This window comes from Rutilus rutilus (genome assembly GCF_951802725.1).
Source record: "Rutilus rutilus genome assembly, chromosome: 13".
NCBI lineage: Eukaryota > Metazoa > Chordata > Actinopteri > Cypriniformes > Leuciscidae > Rutilus > Rutilus rutilus.
Genome location: NC_140218.1, coordinates 12838090 through 12860141, shown reverse-complemented (window position 1 = coordinate 12860141; position 22052 = coordinate 12838090). Strand labels below are relative to the sequence as shown.

The window sequence follows — 22052 nt, the reverse complement described above, 5'->3', positions numbered from 1 at the left end:
CAACTTTTCATTTTCCGTCGATCTTGGTACACGGTTTAACTACAGAAGAGTCAAGTTTTAAATAGGAAAAATATTTAAACTCTTTGGTCATTTTGAAAGAAATGCTACTGGACTCATCAGATTCAATGATCTATGCTAAGCTATGCTAAAAGTGGTACCGTCAGACCCGGAGTTCGGCTGAATGGATTCTAAAACGGTAAAACTCAACTGTTTAACTCTGGGGGAGTTGTAAAATGAGCATATTTCCGAAAAAAGTGGAGTATCCCTTTAATAATTGACTCACTGCGTACTTTAATTTTAAAATGCATACCACCGGGACTTTTATTGTGAAATACCTGACTTCTGACTTTTATTTTGAAATTTGGTCGCCGACCAATCAGCATTACATAAACACTGTCCTTGAGAAATAATGCAGGGAGAAGTAAAGGGGGCCTAATTGTTTTTTCTGTCAACGCGAACTTTAGTTGTTTATTTGGCTCAAAATGTCAGTGAAACATGCTCTCGGTCGGGGGTTGGAGCTGGCGAGGTCAGTTTTCCAGCTGGGTCTCTTCAAACCAGCCGGCCGTGTGGCAGCGAAGTTCCGCGGTGAGCGACTGCGTGTGTCCCGGCCGACCCGCACCGTTCAGCCGCAGACCTTCTTGCCTGGCCGGTACCGCTTCTTCCGCCTGTCTCTCAGCGGGCTGGCCGCCCAGCTCCAGACCGGCGCTTTTAGGAGAGTGATTGGGGTTGGTTCACCCAGGAACAGGGCTGTTTTCCTGGCTTTTGGGGTGGGTTTAACCCTGATTGAACAGCAGTTGGAGGAGGACAGGACAAGCGTTGCTGTGTGTCAGAAGATACAGGTGACCACAGCATCCCAGAAGAACACAACAGTGACTACAGTTGTATATCAAATGATGATGATGATGATTGAGCATTCCTGTAGCTCAAACAGTAGAACATGGTTATGGTTTTGATTCCCAGGGAATGCATGAACTGAAAATTTATTCTTTGAATGCAATTGTATGTGTGTGTGTGTGTCTCTCTGGTACTGTTAATCTTTTTTATTAGTATTTAAATGAAATTATTGGTCTATATTTTAGTTAGATCATGTTTTTTATATAATATTTGTAGTTTTTTTATGGTACTTGTATTTATGCAGTAGTTATAATCCATTTATTCACTTTTTGAGCATGGACCTAAAAATGAAATTTCCAACTTAAACAGTCATCTATATTGCTTTAGAGATCAGCCTGAACTGAAGTTTGGTCTCTTTTTAAATATGTCACTTGGCAGATTATTGCTGAGGTGAAAAGTGAACTTGAGTACGTTTTACTCTAAAACTGTGTGAAATTTACTGAAAGTTTCCAATAGATGAAAAAAAAAAATGACTATGAATGAATGAACTGTACCAGAGGGTTAATATAATATTACATTTCATATTCCTTGTTACACATAATTAAATGCAATTGGTAAAATAGTGAAGGAAATGACAAGTTATTAAACTAAACAGGTCATTAGTTGTCATAAACTACTTAGAAAAGTACTAAAGACTATCATAGTAATTTCAGGTTTTTACATGCCATTATTGATAAAATTATTGTATCAGATTACTAGTTACTTCTGGCAAACACACAGAAACAAAAAAATGATTCTCTTCTAGCTTGCTTCCTAATCTAGCTGTCTAATAAACCTGGCTTTGTAAATTACAAATAATGTTTGCTCTTTGATGAATTGCATTTGTTCCTCTTTTGTAAGTCGCTTTGGATAAAAGTATATAATTGTAAATGTACTTATAAATTTGATTTAACCTAGTCAGTTTTATAATTAAATAGGTTTAACCACAAGTACATATGCAAACGGTATGCAGAGAGTATGATAAATGTATGCAAATTACATCTTATCAATTACATCTGTAATCCATTATAATTTGTCTGCAAGTGCATGCATTTCTTAGTAATACAACTTATCCATTCTATTTTTATTTTATTTTAAATTTCATCTGGAAAAATGATCCTGCTACAAAAACATTGCAAGTGTGTTTCAACTGCAATTACATTTTTATTTACATGTTCATTTGATTTTTTTCTCACAATGTAGGCCGTATTCACTAAGAAGAACTTCCAGAGCCCGCTGAAGCCCTTTACCTCAGGGTACAAGTTGGAGGACTATGTCACTGGGAAACAGATCGGGAAAGGTTGCAGTGCAGCTGTGTATGAGGCAGCGGCTCCGTTCGCGGCCCCTGCGGAGAGAGAGAAGTGTTCACTGGTGGATCTGAACCAGAAGGAAACTGGCAATGAGAAATCAGGGCCGTTCCCTGCAACACCCAGCTTTCCTTTAGCTATGAAAATGATGTGGAACATTGGGGTGAGAAGTTACAGCATTTTAGCATTATTAATTCTATTTTGGAAAGGAGAAGTTCTTTTGCATTTTGTGTAGAATATACAGTGTTGGTCAGAATTAATGGCACCCCTGATAAATATGATAAAAAATGGCTGTAAAAAATAAATTGCATTGTTTATGCTTTTGATCTTTCCTTAAAAAAATTAGCAAAAATCTAACCTTTCACTGAAGTAAAAGAATTGAAATTGGGGGGTAAATCACATCATGAAATAAATGTTTTTCTCCAAAACACGCTGGCCATAATTGTTGGCACCCCTAGAATTTTTTATGAGAAAAATATCTCTGAAGTATATTCCCATTAATATTTACCTTTTTTTTTTAGCACACCAGGGTGACTAGGAACATGAAATTGTCCAGCTATGCCTTCTTGTTTCACAGGAGTTTAAATATGAGGAAACACAAAGGCCAAATCCCCTTACTCATCCATCACAATGAGTAAAACCAAAGAATATAGTTCTGATGTGCAGCAAAAGATTGTTGAGCTTCACAAAATAGAAAGTGGCTGTAAGAAAACATCTAAAGAATTGAAAATCCCCATTTTGACCATCAGGGCCATAATTAAGAATTTATAATCAACTAAAGATGTTACAAATCTGCCAGGAAGAGGACGTGTGTCTATATTGTCTTAATGGACGGTGAGGAGGAAAGTTTGAGTGGCCAAAGACTCTCCAAGGATCACAGATGGAGAATTGCAGAGATTACTTGAGTCTTGGGGGTCAGAAAGCCTAAAAAAATATATCAAACAACCCCTACATCCCCACATGTTGTTTGGGAGGGCACGACTGGATCTTCAAAAGGGACCGGATTCTGTGGTCAGATGAAACTAAAAAAAGGGCTTTTTGGCAGCAAACCCAGCAGATGTGTTTGGTGCCAACAGGGATGAAGAGTACCCCATGCCTACGGTTAAATATACTGCTGGATCTTATATGTTGTGGGCCTATTTATTTGCTGAAGGTCCTGGACATCTTGTTCAGATATATGGTATTATGGATTCTAGCAAATATCAACAGATAAAAAATCAAAACCCGTCTGCCTCTGCTAGAAATCTTATAATGGGCCATGGTTGGATCTTCCATCAGGACAACGGTCCAAAACAAACATCAAAATCAACACAAAAATGTGTAACTGAGCACAAAATGAAGCTTCTGCCATGACCGTCCCAGTCCCCTGACCTGATGAGTGGGCTGAACTGAACAGAAGAAGCACCAACATGAACTTGTGAATCTGAAGGATCTGGAGAGATTCTGTATGGAGGAATGGTCTCTGATCTCCTGTCAGGTGTTCTCCAAACTCATCAGGCATTATAGAAGAAAACTCAGATCTGTTATCTTGGCAAAAGGAGGTTGCAAAAAGTATTTAATAACAGGGAGCCAACAATTATGGCCAGCGTGTTTTGGAGAAAAACATTTATTTTATAATGTGATTTACCCCCCACTTTCAATTATTTTACTTCAATGAAAGGTTAGAATTTTGTGAATTTTTTTTAATGAAAGAACAAAAGGATAAACAATGCAGATTTATTTTTTACAGCCATTTTTGATCATATTTATCAGGGGTGCCATTAATTTTGACCACCACTGTATATAGAGTATTCCAGAATACCATCAATGGGTTTTTCTAATGGCAGACTGAACATTTGATACTGTCCTGTAGGCTAGTTCATCAAGTGACGCCATCCTTCGCTCTATGTCTATGGAGTTGGTTCCTGCATGTCCACGTGCTTTATCCAAAGAGCAAGAAGAGATTGCTTTGGATGGGTGAGTTTGTATGTGAACTTTAGCAGTACAACATGGCCTTAAAATACACTGAATCATTGCCAGTGGCTTTGCTATTTTTACAGGCACTTTGGAATAGTGCCTAAACGGCTGACCGCTCATCCCAACGTGATCACAGTGTACCGGGCCTTCACCGGGGAGGTCCCGCTGCTGCCTGGAGCTCAGGAGGAGTACCCTGCTGTCCTGCCTGCCCGACTCAATCCACTGGGTTTGGGCAGGAATCGAACACTGTTCCTGGTCATGAAGAAGTGAGGAAGCACTCTGCTAATAAAATAAAAATGAAAAAGTAATAATAATCCATTAGAATAGCAATAAATATGATTTTATTTATTTATTATAAAAAATATATTTATTATGAAATTATGGTAAATAAATATAATACAAATAATAATAATTTTTTTTAATAATAATTAATAAGAAATAATTATATTTATTTTCATAAAAATATTATTATAAAAATTGTAATAAATAAAACAATAAATAACAAATAAGAATATTAGTAATAATAATATGTAAATATTATACAATTATATATTAGTAAAATAAATAATAAAACATTATAATTGTTAATAATGAATACACTATTAAGTTATATTTATTTTCATAAAAATATTTATAAAAAATTAAATGAAATAATAATGAATGAGCAGTAATATGATAGCATATTATGTAATATGCTATCATACTAATAACAAATCAAAATAAATACTAAAACAATAAGATTACTAAATACTAAAACAATCATAATTATTATATTTATTTATTATAGAATTTATTATTAACTGCTATTTCATATGTATTATAAGTATGCATAATTAAAATAATAAATAAATTAAATAATTATTGTATTTATATATTATTTTATATATTATTATTATTATTTATAATATTTATTGTCAAATGTTATTTGTACAATACAAAACTTTTATCTCACTGGATCATTATATATATATACATACATACATACACACACACACACACACACACACATATATATATATATATATATATATATTTTTTTTTAATATATATATATATAATGATCCAGTGAGATAAAAGTTTTGTATTGAATGGTGGTTGTGGTCATTTTTTTATCTGATAAATCTCTTGATCCGCCTGTGCTGTAGTTACCCATACACCCTGCGGCAGTACCTGAAGGTGTGTGAGCCAGACCAGATGCAGGCCTCTCTCATGTTGCTGCAGCTGCTGGAAGGGGTGGACCACCTGTGCAGACAGGGCATCGCTCACAGAGACCTCAAATCAGACAATGTGCTCCTGGAATATGACAGCAGTAAGAGTCTCCAGTGTAGACTTGCAGTGTTGTGCCAGCGTTATAAATGCTTCAATCATGCTGTTACGTGTTTTTATTTATTGTAAAGCCGGGTGTCCCAGACTGGTGATCACTGACTTTGGGTGCTGTCTGGCTGAGGATTTTGGCCTCAAACTACCCTTCAACAGCTGGTGGATCAACAGAGGGGGAAACTCCTGTCTGATGGCACCTGAGGTGAGAAACTTCAGGAATTACTCTTGAAACATGACGTGTCAGCTAAGATGTTAGACCAGGGCTGCATTTATTTGATAAAAAATACATGATATGTAATTATGCTAACTTTACTTGATCTTCTAGGTGGCCACAGCAGTCCCAGGTCCAGGGGTGACGATTGATTACAGTAAAGCAGATGTGTGGGCCGTAGGGGCGATTGCCTATGAGCTCTTCGGTCAGCCAAACCCCTTCTACGGCTCAGAGGGGCTGGAGAGCCGCAGTTATCAGGAAAGACAACTCCCTCCACTTCCTGCTGCTGTTCCTGCTGATGTTCAGCTAGTAGTGAAGCTCCTGCTACACAGAAACACTCGCAAGGTATAACCCTCACCACTAAACAGTACCACATATACTGGCCAAAGAAAAATATCTGCTTTTGAATATAGATATATTTTTTATATATTTTATATATTATAAGTTTTACAAAACATGGTAAATCAAAAAAAAAAAAAACTTTATCTATATATATCTATAAATAAATATGATTTCAGAGGGGTTCACGTACATTGGAGAAAAACTTAATGGTCCTAAAATTTTTATTTTAAGCAAATATAATTTTGACCTGTGTATATATAATTAAAGCAAATATTATTTTGAAATATGACCTGTGTTTTTGACAGATTTTTTAACCTCGTGATCTTCATTGAGATCACAAGACAAATTTGCATAAATAAAAAATGTTTTATATTAAATATTTTATTATTATAACTATAAATAGTAATTTTTTGTTGTCATAATATTATGATCATGTGGTTTTTGGTTTCAAAAAGTAAAAATAAAATGTTACAATAATTTCTGCGTATCAGTTATTTGACCGTATCAATATCAGTCATAAAATGGTAGTTTGAAATGTACCCATAGAAATTCATCATCACTTTAGATTTGACTAAGAACTCTGACCTAGAAGATAAACCTGTTCATTACTTGATTTCTGTAGCACATTTAAGTAATATTTATATTTTCTTCACTTGTTTCCAGCGCCCCAGTGCACGTGTGGCCGCTAACGTTCTTCACATCAGCCTGTGGGGCAAGCGTGTCTTGGCCAGCTTGGATCGGGCCAGAATGGATAAAATGATGGACTGGCTGCTGTGTCAGTCTGCTGTGGTTCTCCTGAAGAGTCGTGGACCCAGCGGAAGCTCCGTGGAAACTGAACTCCAGAGATCCTTCCTCGCCAACATAGACCTGGAGGACGTCCGCACCGCTGTCAGCTTCCTCATGTATGGACAAGAGCAGTGGCAATCTCCGCTCATGCACTACCCTGAACTATAGTGTGTGTGTGTGTTTACTGTAGAAACAAGCACAGCTGATTACAAAGTGAGTGATCATTTATCCAAGCTGTTCCTTTCATTTCTTTCTGTAGACTGTGAAAGCACTTTAACTTTTATGTCTATCTATCACTGACATATTTTGAAATTATGACAATTTATGCATTTGCACTTTTCACTATATATAAGAATACTTTATGCAGTTTAGAAACATATCAGCATAATAACACACTGTCTCAAACTCATGCATAATTAATAATGCATTATTATATACAGTGTATCACACCATTCAGGTGCAAAAGCAATATCTTATGAGAAATCAGGCAAATAAATGCAGAATACATTTAAAAAGTTGATGCATTTCTGACAGGATATTCAATGTGAATTTGACATTATCCCTGATAACTGATTGTGTCATGAAACATTGGTGTTGTTTACCAGAATGGAGTTGATTGGAAAGCTTGATAAAATGTTTGGGATTTGTGATATGATTTGAAAAGGAAAGGCAAGTTTTTTTATGCTTTGAGTTCACTATTACAGTCTTTTAAATAACATTGTGCATTAAAAGTAAGTAGAGTGACTTTTAAATGCATGTTGACTTTATAATGTATATCCTGGAAAAAAGCCAAAAAGAAAAGTTTGAATAGTATGGAAATATGTACTCTTGTCTTTTGCAATGTGGTAATAAAACAGTTTGGTGATTGATTGGTTATATTTGATGGCCATTTATATTATCATTGTAATATTTGCATTACTTTTGGATAAAATGGCAAAGGCATTTCCCAAGAAGCATGGGCATATTGCTCCAGTCCTCCTGAGAATTAAGTATGCAAAGGCTACTACATACTGCATTCCTAGTAGGAATAGTATGGCAGTATTTAATTGCGACAACACACACACAGATAGACCCACCCCTGTATCACGCCAGAGGCTAAAGTTCATTCTGAATCCCCTGAACTAATACTGGCAGATACAACTCTGCATTTACATATTTGCAAAACCTTAACCTTCAAACGGACTACTAAGCTCAGTTGTTTGCACAGCTGAGTTGTTGCATTGCATTTTTCGACAATTTCTGCACGAGTTCGTTTCATTCGACGCTAAACATGTTTTCTTCAATCAAAATTGCTACTAAAACTCGAGTAGTCTTTGGTGGCTCTCAAGTTCTTAAAACGTGTGCTTCTCAGAGAGTCATGAAATGGGGAAACGTTGACGGGAATCAGAGCAGTGTGTCTTGCACACGGCGAATGTCCGGGAAAGGTTTCAATGTCCCACCGAGCGCGGAGTTTGTGGCGAGAGTCAGCGGGATCGCGACTATGTGCAAACTACCGTTTCAGGAAACAGCGGACGGGCTGGACGCGGCGTTTGTCGGGGTTCCTATCGACACCGGAACATCCAACCGTCCCGGTGCAAGGTATACTGTACATTAATATGTTCCACAGTCACGAGTGTGGCTAAAATCCATGTGACAGTTTTGGGGTTGTATTATCATCATAAGGCAAGCACCCACACAAACACGTCATTTAAAAACAAACATTTGTATGTATGTGTGGATGTGTGTGCAATGCATGTGTATATTATATACACACATATACACAGTATACACAGACATGCACACATATATATAATATAAATATAATCACATATTTCCAATCAAGCTGTAAAATAATGCAGAACGTGTGAAAATATCATTTAAAATTATGTATGATACTTAAAATGCTAGCTATGAAATTAGTAATGTTTAAAATAGCCTTTCCACCACTGAATGTCATTAAACATAATACATAATTTGTGACGTGGAGGAAATGTTCATTATTTATTTTCCATTTATATAAACCTAATATCCAGTGAACAAAAATGAGTCTCTTTTACTCTACAGATTTGGCCCGAGGCACATCAGGGCAGAATCTTCTATGTTAAGGCCATTCAACGGCTGGACAAGAGCGGCCCCGTACGAATCACTAAGAGTGGCAGACATCGGTGACATTAACGTCAATCTTTTTGACCTGAAGGACACATGCAAAAGAATACGTGAGGGATACCGTAAAATTGTGGCCACTGGGTGCATCCCACTTACACTGGGTGAGAGAACAGTTTCAATATGCAGGAATACTCAGATCAGTGTTGAATCTACTCTAAATATGTATGTTACTTCCCCTTTTCAACTCGTCTTGGATTCCCAGGTGGTGATCACACAATTGCTTACCCGATTCTTCAGGCAGTTGCTGAGAGGTTGGTGCACACTCAGCAGGCCTCCCTCCGAGTTTACATTACTAACTTATATTTAGTCTGAAATATTGCTGTTTCTGCTGCTCAGGCATGGTCCAGTGGGCCTAATACATGTGGATGCCCATGCGGACACTAGTGACATGATTCTGGGTGAGAAGATTGGCCACGGGACCCCTTTCAGACGCTGTGTGGATGAGGGTCTCCTGGACTGCAAGAGGGTCGTCCAGATCGGGCTTAGAGGGCCGAGTTATTCTCCAGATAATTATGAGTGGAGCCGAGCACAGGTATCAGGATTTTATACACGCACACACACTAAATATATATATATATATATATATATATATATATATATATATATATATGGGCATATTGTAATAGTATTATTTTATATTATAATAATATACTCATATTATATATATATTAAATGAATTGATTTATTATTATTAGTTATTATTATTGTATTAGTTAATTCATTATCATATATATATATATATATATATAATATTATTATTTGATATATTATATATAATATTACTCGTATTTTATATAATATTAAATTAACTGATTTATTATTATATTAATATATATATATATATATATATATATATATATATACATATATAATATTCAATTAATTAATTAATAATTTATTTTTATTATATTATTATTATTTATATCTATAATATTTAATTTATTTACTTATTTAATTGATCGATGAACTTAATTTATATATATATATATATATATATATATATATAATTGTATGAATATTTTATTGTGTGTGTGTATATATATATATATATATATATACAATTGTATATTAATTATATTATTATTTATTATTTAATGTATTAATTAACTATTATATTAAAATATATTTTTTTAATTAAGCATATTATTTTTTAACCCCCTTGATCTAGAAAGAGACATATACGTATATTTTATTTATATATAAATTTAAATGTATTTTAATTGACTTTTTTTGCTCTTTCCAGGGTTTCCGTGTAGTCGAGGCTGTGGAGTGCTGGCACAAATCTCTTGTCCCTCTCATGGAGGAGGTTCGCTCACAGATGGGAACCGGACCTGTCTATCTCAGCTTTGACATAGACAGTCTGGACCCTGCATTCGCTCCCGGGACAGGAACGCCTGAGATTGCGGGTCTCACACCCATTCAGGTATGTCCATCAGAGATGCTCAATCCTGCTCCTGGAGATCTGCAACTAATCAAACTAAAGAAGGTCTTTGAGTTCGCTTGATGACAATCATACTTTTACAAGTATGCATATAAATATGACTAAAGAATGTACACTAGAAATATATAATCTGTGACAAATAAGTCTAGGATCTAGGATGGATCTGCACACTTTTACATTTATGCATGGATACATATTTCGAATATCCACCGGTCCAGTAAATCCAACAGTGCATACCGGCATCTTTGAAGCACAATTTTATTTAACATTCTGGGACATACTAACCCTAATCTGACACACTATTCAGTCAGTACTGGTAATGTGTGATTGGGATGTAGCCAAGATCCCACACTCAGGTTTGAGCAGCTCTTAGACTTTGCACATATTAACAGTAGGTTTGCTTGAAGAATAATGTCTTTTGAAATTTTGCTTTCAGGGTCTGGAAATCATCCGAGGTTGTCGAGGTCTTAATCTTGTCGGTTGTGATTTGGTTGAGGTTTCTCCACCTTATGACACCACAGGTACTGTATTACATTGGGTAAATAAGTCATTTAAGATGAAATTCATTTCATTAATGCGGAACGTTTTCATTTCTCATTCTGTTTGATCTGTTTTTCATAGGAAACACTGCTTTGACTGGTGCTAACCTCCTTTTTGAGATGCTGTGTGTCCTTCCGAAAGTCAAATACTATTGATTGCTTTATTTTTCTAAGATGATCGTGAAATGTCCCAGGTAATTGCACATTGTCAGAAAATGTACATGATTTATGTACAAAATGGGCATTCAAATTATTTTCAGCAACAAATACCTTTATTTGAAGTAGCAAAACAATGTCGTACCATCACAATTTATGATAACAATAACCCTTGATGTTTATGAACTGGGGGGTGAAATTAAATTATTTATTTTCACAAAAATTATGGAAATACAACATTTCATGTTTATTTGATATAGTTTTAAACCCATTTTTAATAGATTAATAAATAAAACGGATTATATAATAACATGATACAGTGTCAATATTTTACACCACAGACATGAAATACATTTAGTCATACAGAGTTAATACAGTAAGCCATGAAAATTTGGCATGATTTAATGCTGACTTATCTTAAATTTAAGATATTTACCAGTGCATCGCAAAACATATATAATAAAATGCTAATATAGTACAATGGCACCAATACCGCATTATTAATTATAAAGTATAATGAATGTTCATTGAACACCATATGAATAAAGTAATATTACTCCTCACTCAGATTGCGTCAGTAATGGAAGACTTCATACAGGAGTGGATTTAACGCACCCACAACTTTCTGTGCATATGTGATAGATAATCAAACAAATACATTACCACTAAAATGGCCTTCCACAGCTAACATGAAATGCATAGTACAAGATACTTCCGATCAAGTGTATTATTATTTCTTCTCTACGTACTGTTGAGAATATTTTTTGCATGCCACAGCACATCTTTAATGAAAGAACGCAACTGGAAATCTGGCACTATAAGTCATTTTAATTTTTACCTGCTCATTTGTTAGCTGCACTATATAGCTGAATGTGACTGGTAAAGGTCAATAAAGAGCTTTACTTACACTATCCATCTGGTAACTTCTCAAAACGTATATTTTTAGAGACACAAACCCATATGACATCTTTACATAGACATTAAATATAATCATGTAACTATTTACACCTTGTGACTGAAACACAGCTCATATTTTACAGGTACTGCTGTAAAGTCATGCCAGTTTGTGTTAAAGTTTCTAGCACAAGTATCGGCATTGACAAAGAGCTGCAGTACTTACAGTACAGTACTTAATTTGTTGAATGTTTATGTGAACAAAATAAAAGTTGTAAAAGCTATATTGTTTGTAATGTTTAAAATGGCACTTTTGGCCAATTTGAATTCTAACAAATAGAAATTAAATGTCTCAAAGTCGCCCAAGTATTTTATTTTAATTTTATTTTGTCCTAAAATTAATTTTCGGTAAGGAATTGCAAGTAAAAAAAAAAAATGTTTTTAACGCTTGAAGGTTAACATTAGTTAATGCAATTAGTTACTTAGTTCATGGATTAGGCATCAAGATAATAATAATGAATCACTATTTTCACATGATTAAATTGTTCATATATGTGCTGTAGAAATGTACATTATCCATGATCAATAAATGCTGTAAAAGTATTGTCTGTTTGTTATTTCATTTATTGCATTAACTAAAGTTAATGTATAGAAAAATCTTACTGTAAAATGTAAGCAAAAAGTTACTTTCTTGATTAAAGGGGTTAAATTAAAAGGGAAAGTGTCTCTTAAAATTGTAAAACATAAAAATTCACAGCATTGTTTTGAGTAAACATAGTTATGACTAAAAAGTCTACAGTGTTCATGTTTGTTATGCTACTTTTTGTTAGCTATTTTAAACTAGCAGCATGTTGCAATGTTGTTTGTGGAAATGAAATGTCAAAAATTGAAAGCTAGGATAGCTGTATCAATATTTTGCCTCTCAACCAACAACCTTTGAAATAAATACAGAGGACCCAAACTGACTGTAAAGCCCTCCACTAGAGCAGCTAAAGTAAATATGTCCAATAAATCAGAAACAGCATCCGTGTCGATTCAAGTACTTCCGTTCCTCCACACTGCTAAACTTAAGTAACTTCTGCAAACTCTAACGTATAATCGTCTCACGATCATCTGCGCTCTGAGCAGCATCAAGTCTGGTTTCGCTGAGGCCTTTGGTGCAGCTGGGTTATTAGCTCTAGCAAAAGCATGCTAGCTTCCATGAGGCTTTATTTATTGACAGTGATCTTATCCAGACCGGGCCAGGCTGGGACGTAGTACCGGGGCAGAGTCCCTTCCATCAGTCGCTCCATCCAGAGCCCGAGTCGATCCAGTTTGTGGTGGATCTGAAGAGTTGTGGATCTGGAGCGCGTGATGCCCTTCCTGGACCGGGATCCTCCTCCTTCCTCTTCCGGCTTGCTATCCAAGTCTTCACCTGTGTAGACTGGCTTGAAAAGACACAGGTATTTCTTATGGCCATTGAGGGCTAGAACGTACCCCGTGTAGTCTGCTTTGCGGCCGGACACCTCGTCCTCGTCCGTGTCGATCTGCACGGCGTCCTGAGCGTACTCCAGCACAGCAGTCATCCATTCACCGTGTTTATCCACATTCAGGAAGGAGAAGTGTAGCGTCAAACTCCTGCGAGGAAAAGGAAACATTGAGAGCGTTTAAATGTACGTTCTTAAACCGATTATGCTTTAATAAGCCGACAACACGTGTGGTCATGTAAATGCATTAGAAACCAACGTGGAATAATTGGTTAAACGTGGAATAAACCATTGACATTTTTGTTCATTACCCCGATTTCGCCCGGCATGTAAACGCCTTCTTCTGTTGGCTTATTGAGCGAATAAATATAGTAAACAATAGGATAAAAACGACACATTATTTCCATTCATTATGTATTGAAAGGAAAGCACATACTCTCACACACACTCGCACAGAAACGTGTTGTCAGTTTCAAGATTTCATCAGTAAAATAGTTTAGCTACTTAAGCTATTTGACATTTCTCACTAGAGAGGTCATAATTACAGCGCTGTTCTTGAAGCAGATAAACGTACCGTTTCGATATTAGTAGAGACGCTGCTGCCAAACGCTGTTGAGAGACGCAGACTCAGGTAATTCACATTCACTTAATCTCACTCTCTCTCTAATAACTGCATTAGTCTCTGCTATCAATGGCTCAAGCCTCCATTACTAGCTCTAAAAAGACGTTTTGGAATTAGCAACGGGGCGTAGAATGAGAAGAAATTTGTCCTAAACGCACAGCGTTTTAAGGACAAAAACCTGACAAATGTCTTGAAATACATCATCTGAACAATGTTTTGAGGTGTGGTAACCGTAGTATAAGCAGTTCTTTTTTTAGACAATGTAACTGCTAAGGTATGGCATGTATTGAGGGCTCACCCTGTGAATGAATAAACCTCCTTGGCAAACTTGCTGAGCAGGATGTTCTTCGTGGCATCAGTAAGTACCAGAACTACATTGATGTGACCCGGCCTCAACTTCACCAGGTTACTGGTGTATGTGATGTCGGTTAACTCTGTCACCTCCACGAAGTTCTTCTTTGGTGGACGACTGCTGGAAAAAAAGGAAAGTGAAAAATAAAATGAGAAGTAATATGATCAAATAAAGTAGGAAAGCATCTATATAAAAATTCTGGCCTATAAGTAGATAATTATGTTTGTGTTATGGCTTTTAATAAAATTCTATACTTATTTTAGTATGCAAATTGTTTATTTATTCAGGCAAAATATAATGACTACAAAAATCAATTGTTTTAATATTGGCTGATATACATTTTTATATTTCTTTTACTATAGAATCTTTTTTTAGTCATTTAGATAAGTGACAAAGAGACAAAAATCTATTGTTTTAAGTGATTTTAAGCATTACAACATTACAGAGTACAGTTTGAAATGGATATTAATTTTCAAATCTGCTAAAGATAACAATGTACAGTTATAATCATATACATATTATTAATAAATTATGTAATCTAAATAAGGGAAATTAGCTTGCATAATTAAATATCCAAAATTGAACAATATCGATAATAAAATCTTTAATGTCATCCAATAAACAATATGATACTTAGAAATGTTGCATTATTAAAACAGATTAAGTTCTGTGGAATGATTTATTCAAACATGATATACGAGAGAACCTGGATGTGTTGGAGGAGTTTGGTGAACCGTTCTCTGTCTTAGCAGTCTCATTTGATTTCGCTTTGGGCTGTTTTTCCTCACTTGAGTCACTGAAAATGAAAACAGCGATGTTGAATGTCTCCGCATTTCCCGTCTAAAGACACATCAAAATTAAGAAAGCAATAAATCTCACCTAAAAGCTTGAATAACTACTGTGCCAAATAAAATAAAAAGTGCAGAGAATAACAAAGACATAAGGGGCATCATCTCACGCCTGCAAAAGAAAGAGAATTAACTTTGATATAGAACATGAAATATCCAAATATTACTGAAAGATGAGTTGGCATCTGCCACTAAGGGATATTTCGTAAAGTTTATCTGAGTTAGTAATCGTAACCAAAGGGGGAGGAGCTCAGCGAAGGGTCAAATGGTGTTTTATTCTCTTACCAGTTATTGTGAAGAAGATCATCAATAATTTCAGACAAGTAGTCATATGCCGTGTAAATCCATCTTATTAAAAACATCTGAAAATAAATCAATGTACAAAAGTTAAACTATTGTAGGACACTACAGCAAATTCAGAACACTATTTGGACATGGATCTCTACTGAAACATGCATGTAGGTCAGTGCTAATTTCTCAATTAAAGACGCTCCATGAAAAGCAAACCCTGAGAGACTCACCGAGGCGAACTCATTGTTGAGCTCTGGCAGAATGGCGTCGTAGTTGAGGATGGAGGGATCCTTCTGCAGTCTTTCGAGTTCCTCCAGGAGCTTGTGTTTGTCCTCCTTACTGCCGTTCCATCCTCCCAAGATTGGCTTATACAGGATCTTACCAGCTTCATTACGCCTCTCCAGAATCACCACCTGCTTAACACACACACACAATCTAAGCTGCTGACTTCTGTGGTCAGTGGACAATTGTGGATTTTGCCAATATTGATGACTTTGATTGGAAAACAGGCCAATAACCAATTAACCGATTGGTCATTTTAATTAACGATAATATCAATTAAAACTGTCTGTGTAAAATGTAAAGATTTCAGTGTAAAATAGTTCTGAACTTTATTACAAAATTAACTCTTTCACCGCCATAGACGGAATTTTCCAGCTTTCCGGGTTTTCCCTGTTATAAGGTAGGGGCGCTATTACACTTCTTCTGAAAGAGTACTGAATAGACCTTTCTCACAACTTCCGTATTTGTGACCGGAAATACGCAATCGTCGTGGTAATCTACTTCCTCCGCAGTCAAAGCAACATAAAAAATGGCGCAAGCAACTAGCAAGAGCTATTGACACGCTAATGATGTGTCATTTTAATTAACAGTTCAGTAACAGTTAGCCTCGCTCTCTACTTACCTTGATATTTATGGACAAATTCCGTGTGGAAATTTTTTTACCCTTTATTTCGTTTTTTCTTTTTGGTGATGGAGTTTTCCTCTACGAGTCGTCACATCAGCAAATGTAATATTTGGCAAATCCGTTAATGAAGTTGTGTAGACTCTTTGATCCATTTTAAACTTGCCCGCGTTTATGTTTTTCTGGTGTGTTGACGCTTGACAGGAACTCCGCTTCCACAACGATTACGTATTTCCGGTTATTGTGAGAAAGGTCTATCTACTGCTCAAAACACAGGCAAGAAGGGCAGGAACAAGCGATCAAAGCATTGTTTATGCAGTTGTGGTCTTTGTAAAAAAAAAACACGATTTTCTCAGCTTTTTGTTCAAAATGTTGCTTTTTTTTAAATGAAAATTCATTCAAGTGTTGATAAAAAAAGAATGCATGAACCATTTATTTTGATATATGCATGTTCAGATATTAATGCAACGAAATGTCCCGAAATTATCAAAAACATTGGCTTAATCTGAATGGAAACAGGTGAAACTTTAGCAATCATGTAAATCATGTAAAATCATGTTGTTGTGCGGGACTTTAATTGTGACGGCGCGGCGGACTTTTATTTTGATGGTGAAGACAACAGGCTAGCCAGACCCTGAGCACACAGCGCTACCATTCTCCGTCTTCATTAGTTTATGATCAGTTTAACAGTCCTATCTAATACGTTATTAGATATAACTGTTAAACAAATAAAGTAAACGGTATACGAATAAGCTGGGTTAGACCCTACTCTGAAGTATAGAAGTTTAGTTTAGAAAGCCCCTTAAACTGCATGGAGAAGATAAGGTCTACCTGTGGTGGTGTGCCGTCTTTGTTCTGTAGAAGAACATCACATAGAGGCTGCTGCCGTCGCTGGTAGACGTAAGCAAACCGCAATACATCATTAGTGTTCGTAGAGGCCAGTGAAAGGAACGCTTCATTTCCTGTGGCGAAGGACTCTTCCTCACCAGTGATGAGTAGAACGCAATATCTATGAAAAAGACATCGCAGACCTTTGGAAAAGACATGTTGCACCAGATTAAATACTGATTTTTACACAGCCATCTTACTTCCTGCGTCGATGGAACTGTTTAACTGGGCAAAGCTCATCAAATAGCTTCTGGTTTACCAGGCGAGGGGCCATTAGGAACCTGTTGTTGGAGATGAACTCATCTATTATCTGCTTCTTCATCCCTTTAGCCTGAGGGAGAAGATAGTCAATTAAAAGTCAGAGGTAAACACATTTATGTCTTCTCAAACATCTCATATGACCACCATTTTCCAAGCAAGGCACTGTTTGTTGGTCCTGGAACAAAGAATATATTAGGCATATAAACTTAATGTTAACCATTAAGAATCTCTAAAATCAGAGGGAAGCAAGATATTGCTGAAGCCCTAACCTAATTAGTTTGTGAATGTTGTTTCAGGGCTAACAAGGATGTTGATCGAGGGCCTACAACCTTCTAGGACCAGGATCCAGGGCCAGTTGCACCAGTAGGCTAGTTTTGACATGAAAGGGCACTAAGTTACAACTTACGCACTGCTAAATATATTTGCGTTGCACCCATAGACTGTAAAAAAATATGGACGTAGTGTCCGTGACGTCACCCGTAGGTTTCTGAAGACCGTTTTTGAAGCCTAAAGTGGGTGTGGCCAACCGTTGCCATCTTGGCAGTGCGTCACTCCCGAATTTATTTATTTTTACAGACAGACAATTAGCTGAGGTAATGTGACGGCTAACAGACAGCAGACAAACGGCTAATGATGACTAATGACCACAGCAGCGGGAATCCACCCGTCACTCAAAAGTGGACACACCCTTAATTATGCAGCACTTTAAGGCTTAATATAATGTAAACGGATGAGTTATAAAAAAATTCACCCCCCTCACAGTTGTCATGAAGGGAAAAATAAGCTATATAGACCAAAGCCACTTTTTGCACCAGGCTGTAAATGTGTTTTTTTTCTGCTGTAAAGTTGGGTATTTTAACATGGGGAGATACAGATTTGATTCACTTCTTCACCCAGCCTCAAGCGGCCAGTCGATGAATTGCCGCTGAATTCACTTCCGTGTTGGTTTCAAGAGAGAGACAGGGAGGTTGCCGCTTGGTTGCACCATTAAACTTAGTTGAAACGCAACTCTACGTATAAACTTAATACACTGCCCGGCCAAAAAAAGTCGCTGTTTGGATTTAAATAGGGAAATGCTTAAGAGTCTATGATTGGATAATTACTGCAGTGATTGTTATGTTTCTGGCATGTTATATGTTTGGCAACAGTTCTTCTAACCCTAATTGATGGAGTGTGTAGCTTTTCATTTCTTAAACAAGCATGTAGGAAGACACATTATGGCCATATTCCAGGATGACAATGTCAAGATTCATCAGGCTCTAACTGTGAAAGAATGGTTTGGAGGGAGCATGAAGAATCATTTTCACACATGAATTATCACCTTTGAGTTCAGATCTTAAATTCATTGAGAGTCTTTGGGATGTGCTGGAGAAGACTTTACAGAGTGCTGGACTCTTGCATTGGCAATACGAGACCTTTACCAAAAATGTATGCACCTCTTGATAGAAATAACATCACAACAATGATTAAGTAGTATTGTTTTTTAAAGGAAACTTATTTTTAACATTAGTTGTGGTAGGCAAAAAAAAAGTTAATCAAGGATAAACTGAAAATCCATGGCGTTTCCACGTAACAATGTATTTAAAGGCTGCTATGGGATTATTGAGGGTAAACCTCATATAATGCGACTATGCGTTACTTTACGGAGAGCTTCCGTCCTACTACCTAAGAACAAATGGTGCAGTCTAATAAAGTAAGTTACAAACTAGCTAGTAGTTACTAAGCCTCTAGTGTGGACTCGTTCCAATTTCAGTAAGAACTTCCGAATGGCTGGTGCAACCCAACCCAGGACCTTTCAAATAAAAATTGTTTGATACAAAATAAACTAAAGAATGTTCCAAATAGCACAGCTTAATCTCAACATAAACAGATGAATCCATCAACTATATGTGTGGATTTATGCCAGTAACAGACTTCATTCAATCAATATGACCTACAGAAGTTAAAGCAAAAGGTCTACCTGTATAATGTCTGCAGGCTTCTCCACGTCCTCTTTGAAGACAAGCATGGTTGGAGCGTAAGTGTTAATATTGAATTTTCTGAGCAGGTCAGCAGTCTCAGAAAGACCTTGATCCACATATCCAAACTGCACGTAATCCTTGTAGGCAAACGCTGTTAGCTATTGAAAAGTAATGGAAACGATCAGTCATTGGGGTACTGGAAGGAGTATTGGCAATTCTCGAGGTTACTAACCAACTTTACCTTGTAAAGCAGAGGAACCGAAGACACTTGGTCAAACAGGAGAACGTGTGGCTTGTTCAGCTCATGCCAGCTCTTAAGAAACTCTTGGTTGTTCTTGTCTGTGACCTACAGACATCCATGAAGGAGATGTTTAAGACCTGAAGAAGATGCAGACATTGTGAGTAAATGAGGATGTTCACTAACCTTTTCGACCAGTCTCTGTGGCAGCAAATCCTCTACGAACTGCATCAGGTGGCCCTTAACAACAGCGTAATGAAAGAAAGACACTTTTCCATTGACAACACCAAGAATGGATGGAGTCTGATGTGCGCCCAGGTGATTTGATAAACGCCGCTCGTAACCAACATCGACCACACCGATTCCAATCCCTAGAAATGAGAAGAAAAAAAAAAGTACTTGAAGAAACTCAACTTAAACTCACTTTAACTCTAGTAACTCATTTCTAGAAAATCGACAACCTCTCACCCAGAGTTTCCAATTCCTGCACTGTTTCTTTCCAGATTGGTTCGATATGGATGCAGCTAAAGCACCAGTCTGAGGTAATCTTGATCAAGTAAGGCCTCCTGAAGCTGTCAGGCACAACTTCATTGACATACTGGTTGAAATGCAACGTGTACTTGCTGTCAGCAAAGTCCCGGCCGCCCTTATTGTTGAAGGGAAAGTGGAAGAAAGACTCGTCAAAGTAGAAGTTGTCATGAAAGTGGTGGAAACCGTAATGGCCGCGACCATACGGATGAGTGTTGTCTGTTTGTCCATAGCGATTGTAGCTGGCTCTCTTCTCCTCATTTGTTAAGATCTATGGAGTAACATGAAGTTAACATCAGCCTTACTTCTGACAACATGTAATCTGTTCGGAGTCTATATAAGCTGCAGTACCTCATAAGACTTTGTTATCTTGATGAACATGTCTTCTGCTTCAGGATTTTTGTTTTTATCAGGATGCCTGACAGTAGAAATGAAGAGGACCATGGTGTACCATTCTTATTTAGACATTATTAAATTACTGTATAAGTATTACAATCTACAAAAAATAGCACTCTCACCATTCTTTGGCCAGGCGTTTGTACACTTTCTTGATTTCCGCTTGGCTTGCGCTTCTGGTGACTCCAAGAACCTTATATGGATCAAATTCTGCAGTGCTTTCCACCACAGCGTCCATCAGGAGCACGTAGACCATTATCACAGAGAGCAATACCACCACCATCCTCATCATGACCATGTGTTCTGCTGCCCAGAGACTATCACAATAATGACATTATGAAGGTTATTATGGAGATAATACTGAAGTATGAATATAAGTAAATAGGTATTTAATTATAAAAAAAAATAATGAACAAATAAATAAATGTAAAATAAAGACAATTGCACAAATAAATTATTTATAATAAACAACAACAAATGAGGGGCAAATAGAAAAATAAACATCTAAACATTAAATATTTATACGTGAATTTGTAAAAAAAAAAAATATATATCATGTCAAATAAATTTCAAATATTATGAAAAACGTAAATGTAAAATGTTGCCTTAATTGACAACTGACTGGGAACAAAAAATAAGTTTAAATTGAAGTACTGAAATTACTACAACTAAAATAAAAGTTAAATAGAAACTTAAAAATGTATGAAATACAACAGAATTACTAAACCTAAACTAGAATTAAAATAGGCCTACCTGAAAATATAAAACTGAAAGCTACTGCCCAATATTAATAAATATTTTAATAATAAAAATAATATTAATATAAACTAAATAGATATATGATTAAAAAATATTCATAAAGGGTCTGTTTTTCATTTCATTTCAGTCTTCATTGACGAACTGCCTTCGTCTGCCACATCCCAAATAAACATACAAAATAACATGCGTATTAAAATAAAAGGTGTCCATTTCAAATACTGAAAGCTTTCATAACGTTACAGGAGTTTGTAATGGATGTCAGTGACACATGCTATAGTCGCGTTACCATTGCACAAAAACGCGACCTAAAGCGCAATAAAAGGTAGAAGAAAATAACCAATTAAACGCGGTCTGAGGGCGATAATAACAGGACATGCAGTTAGAACGACCTCTGACGAATGTGCATTATCCAGCTAGCCTGTTAGCTAGCTCATGCATTTATCAGGAATACGACATCAAAACGAGAGAAGACTATTAAAACATGAATGGATTATGAATATACCACTACGAATGGTGAGAGAAGTTCATCCATCCATCTGAGTGACGCGTTCATAAACCATGACACATG

The 22052-nt window shown here is 36.3% G+C and overlaps 3 protein-coding genes across 4 annotated transcripts; 2 read left to right on the top strand and 1 right to left on the bottom strand.

Annotated features, from left to right (window-relative positions):
- Positions 1–351: 351 nt before the first annotated feature.
- pink1 (PTEN induced kinase 1) lies at positions 352–7673 on the top strand. Its single transcript, XM_084427421.1, has 8 exons — positions 352–839; positions 2077–2343; positions 4033–4136; positions 4220–4402; positions 5282–5445; positions 5534–5658; positions 5782–6012; positions 6673–7673. Exons 1-8 carry the CDS (start codon positions 483–485, stop codon positions 6961–6963), a joined length of 1722 nt encoding a protein of 573 aa, XP_084283547.1. The 5' UTR covers positions 352–482; the 3' UTR covers positions 6964–7673.
- A 195-nt stretch (positions 7674–7868) lies between these two features.
- Positions 7869–12368, top strand: agmat (agmatinase (putative)). 2 transcript variants are annotated; one of them, XM_084427167.1, is made up of 8 exons: positions 7869–8373; positions 8839–9041; positions 9143–9191; positions 9277–9472; positions 10184–10363; positions 10818–10902; positions 11003–11114; positions 12117–12368. In XM_084427167.1, the coding sequence occupies exons 1-7, from the start codon at positions 8066–8068 to the stop codon at positions 11074–11076; spliced, it is 1095 nt and encodes a 364-aa protein (XP_084283293.1). In that variant the 5' UTR covers positions 7869–8065; the 3' UTR covers positions 11077–11114; positions 12117–12368. The 2 variants fall into 2 exon arrangements, with proteins under 2 accessions (XP_084283293.1, XP_084283292.1); XM_084427166.1 differs by having other exon boundaries at positions 7870–8373; positions 11003–12368.
- A 126-nt stretch (positions 12369–12494) lies between these two features.
- On the bottom strand, positions 12495–22052 carry dnajc16 (DnaJ (Hsp40) homolog, subfamily C, member 16). The gene is given in 16 exon segments (XM_084427154.1): positions 12495–13587; positions 14357–14530; positions 15117–15206; positions 15290–15370; positions 15544–15620; positions 15780–15962; positions 17285–17462; positions 17542–17672; positions 19563–19721; positions 19805–19909; positions 19988–20172; positions 20270–20600; positions 20681–20747; positions 20848–21020; positions 21022–21042; positions 21987–22052. Coding segments are annotated over 16 exon segments (2415 nt in total). The 5' UTR covers positions 22038–22052; the 3' UTR covers positions 12495–13178.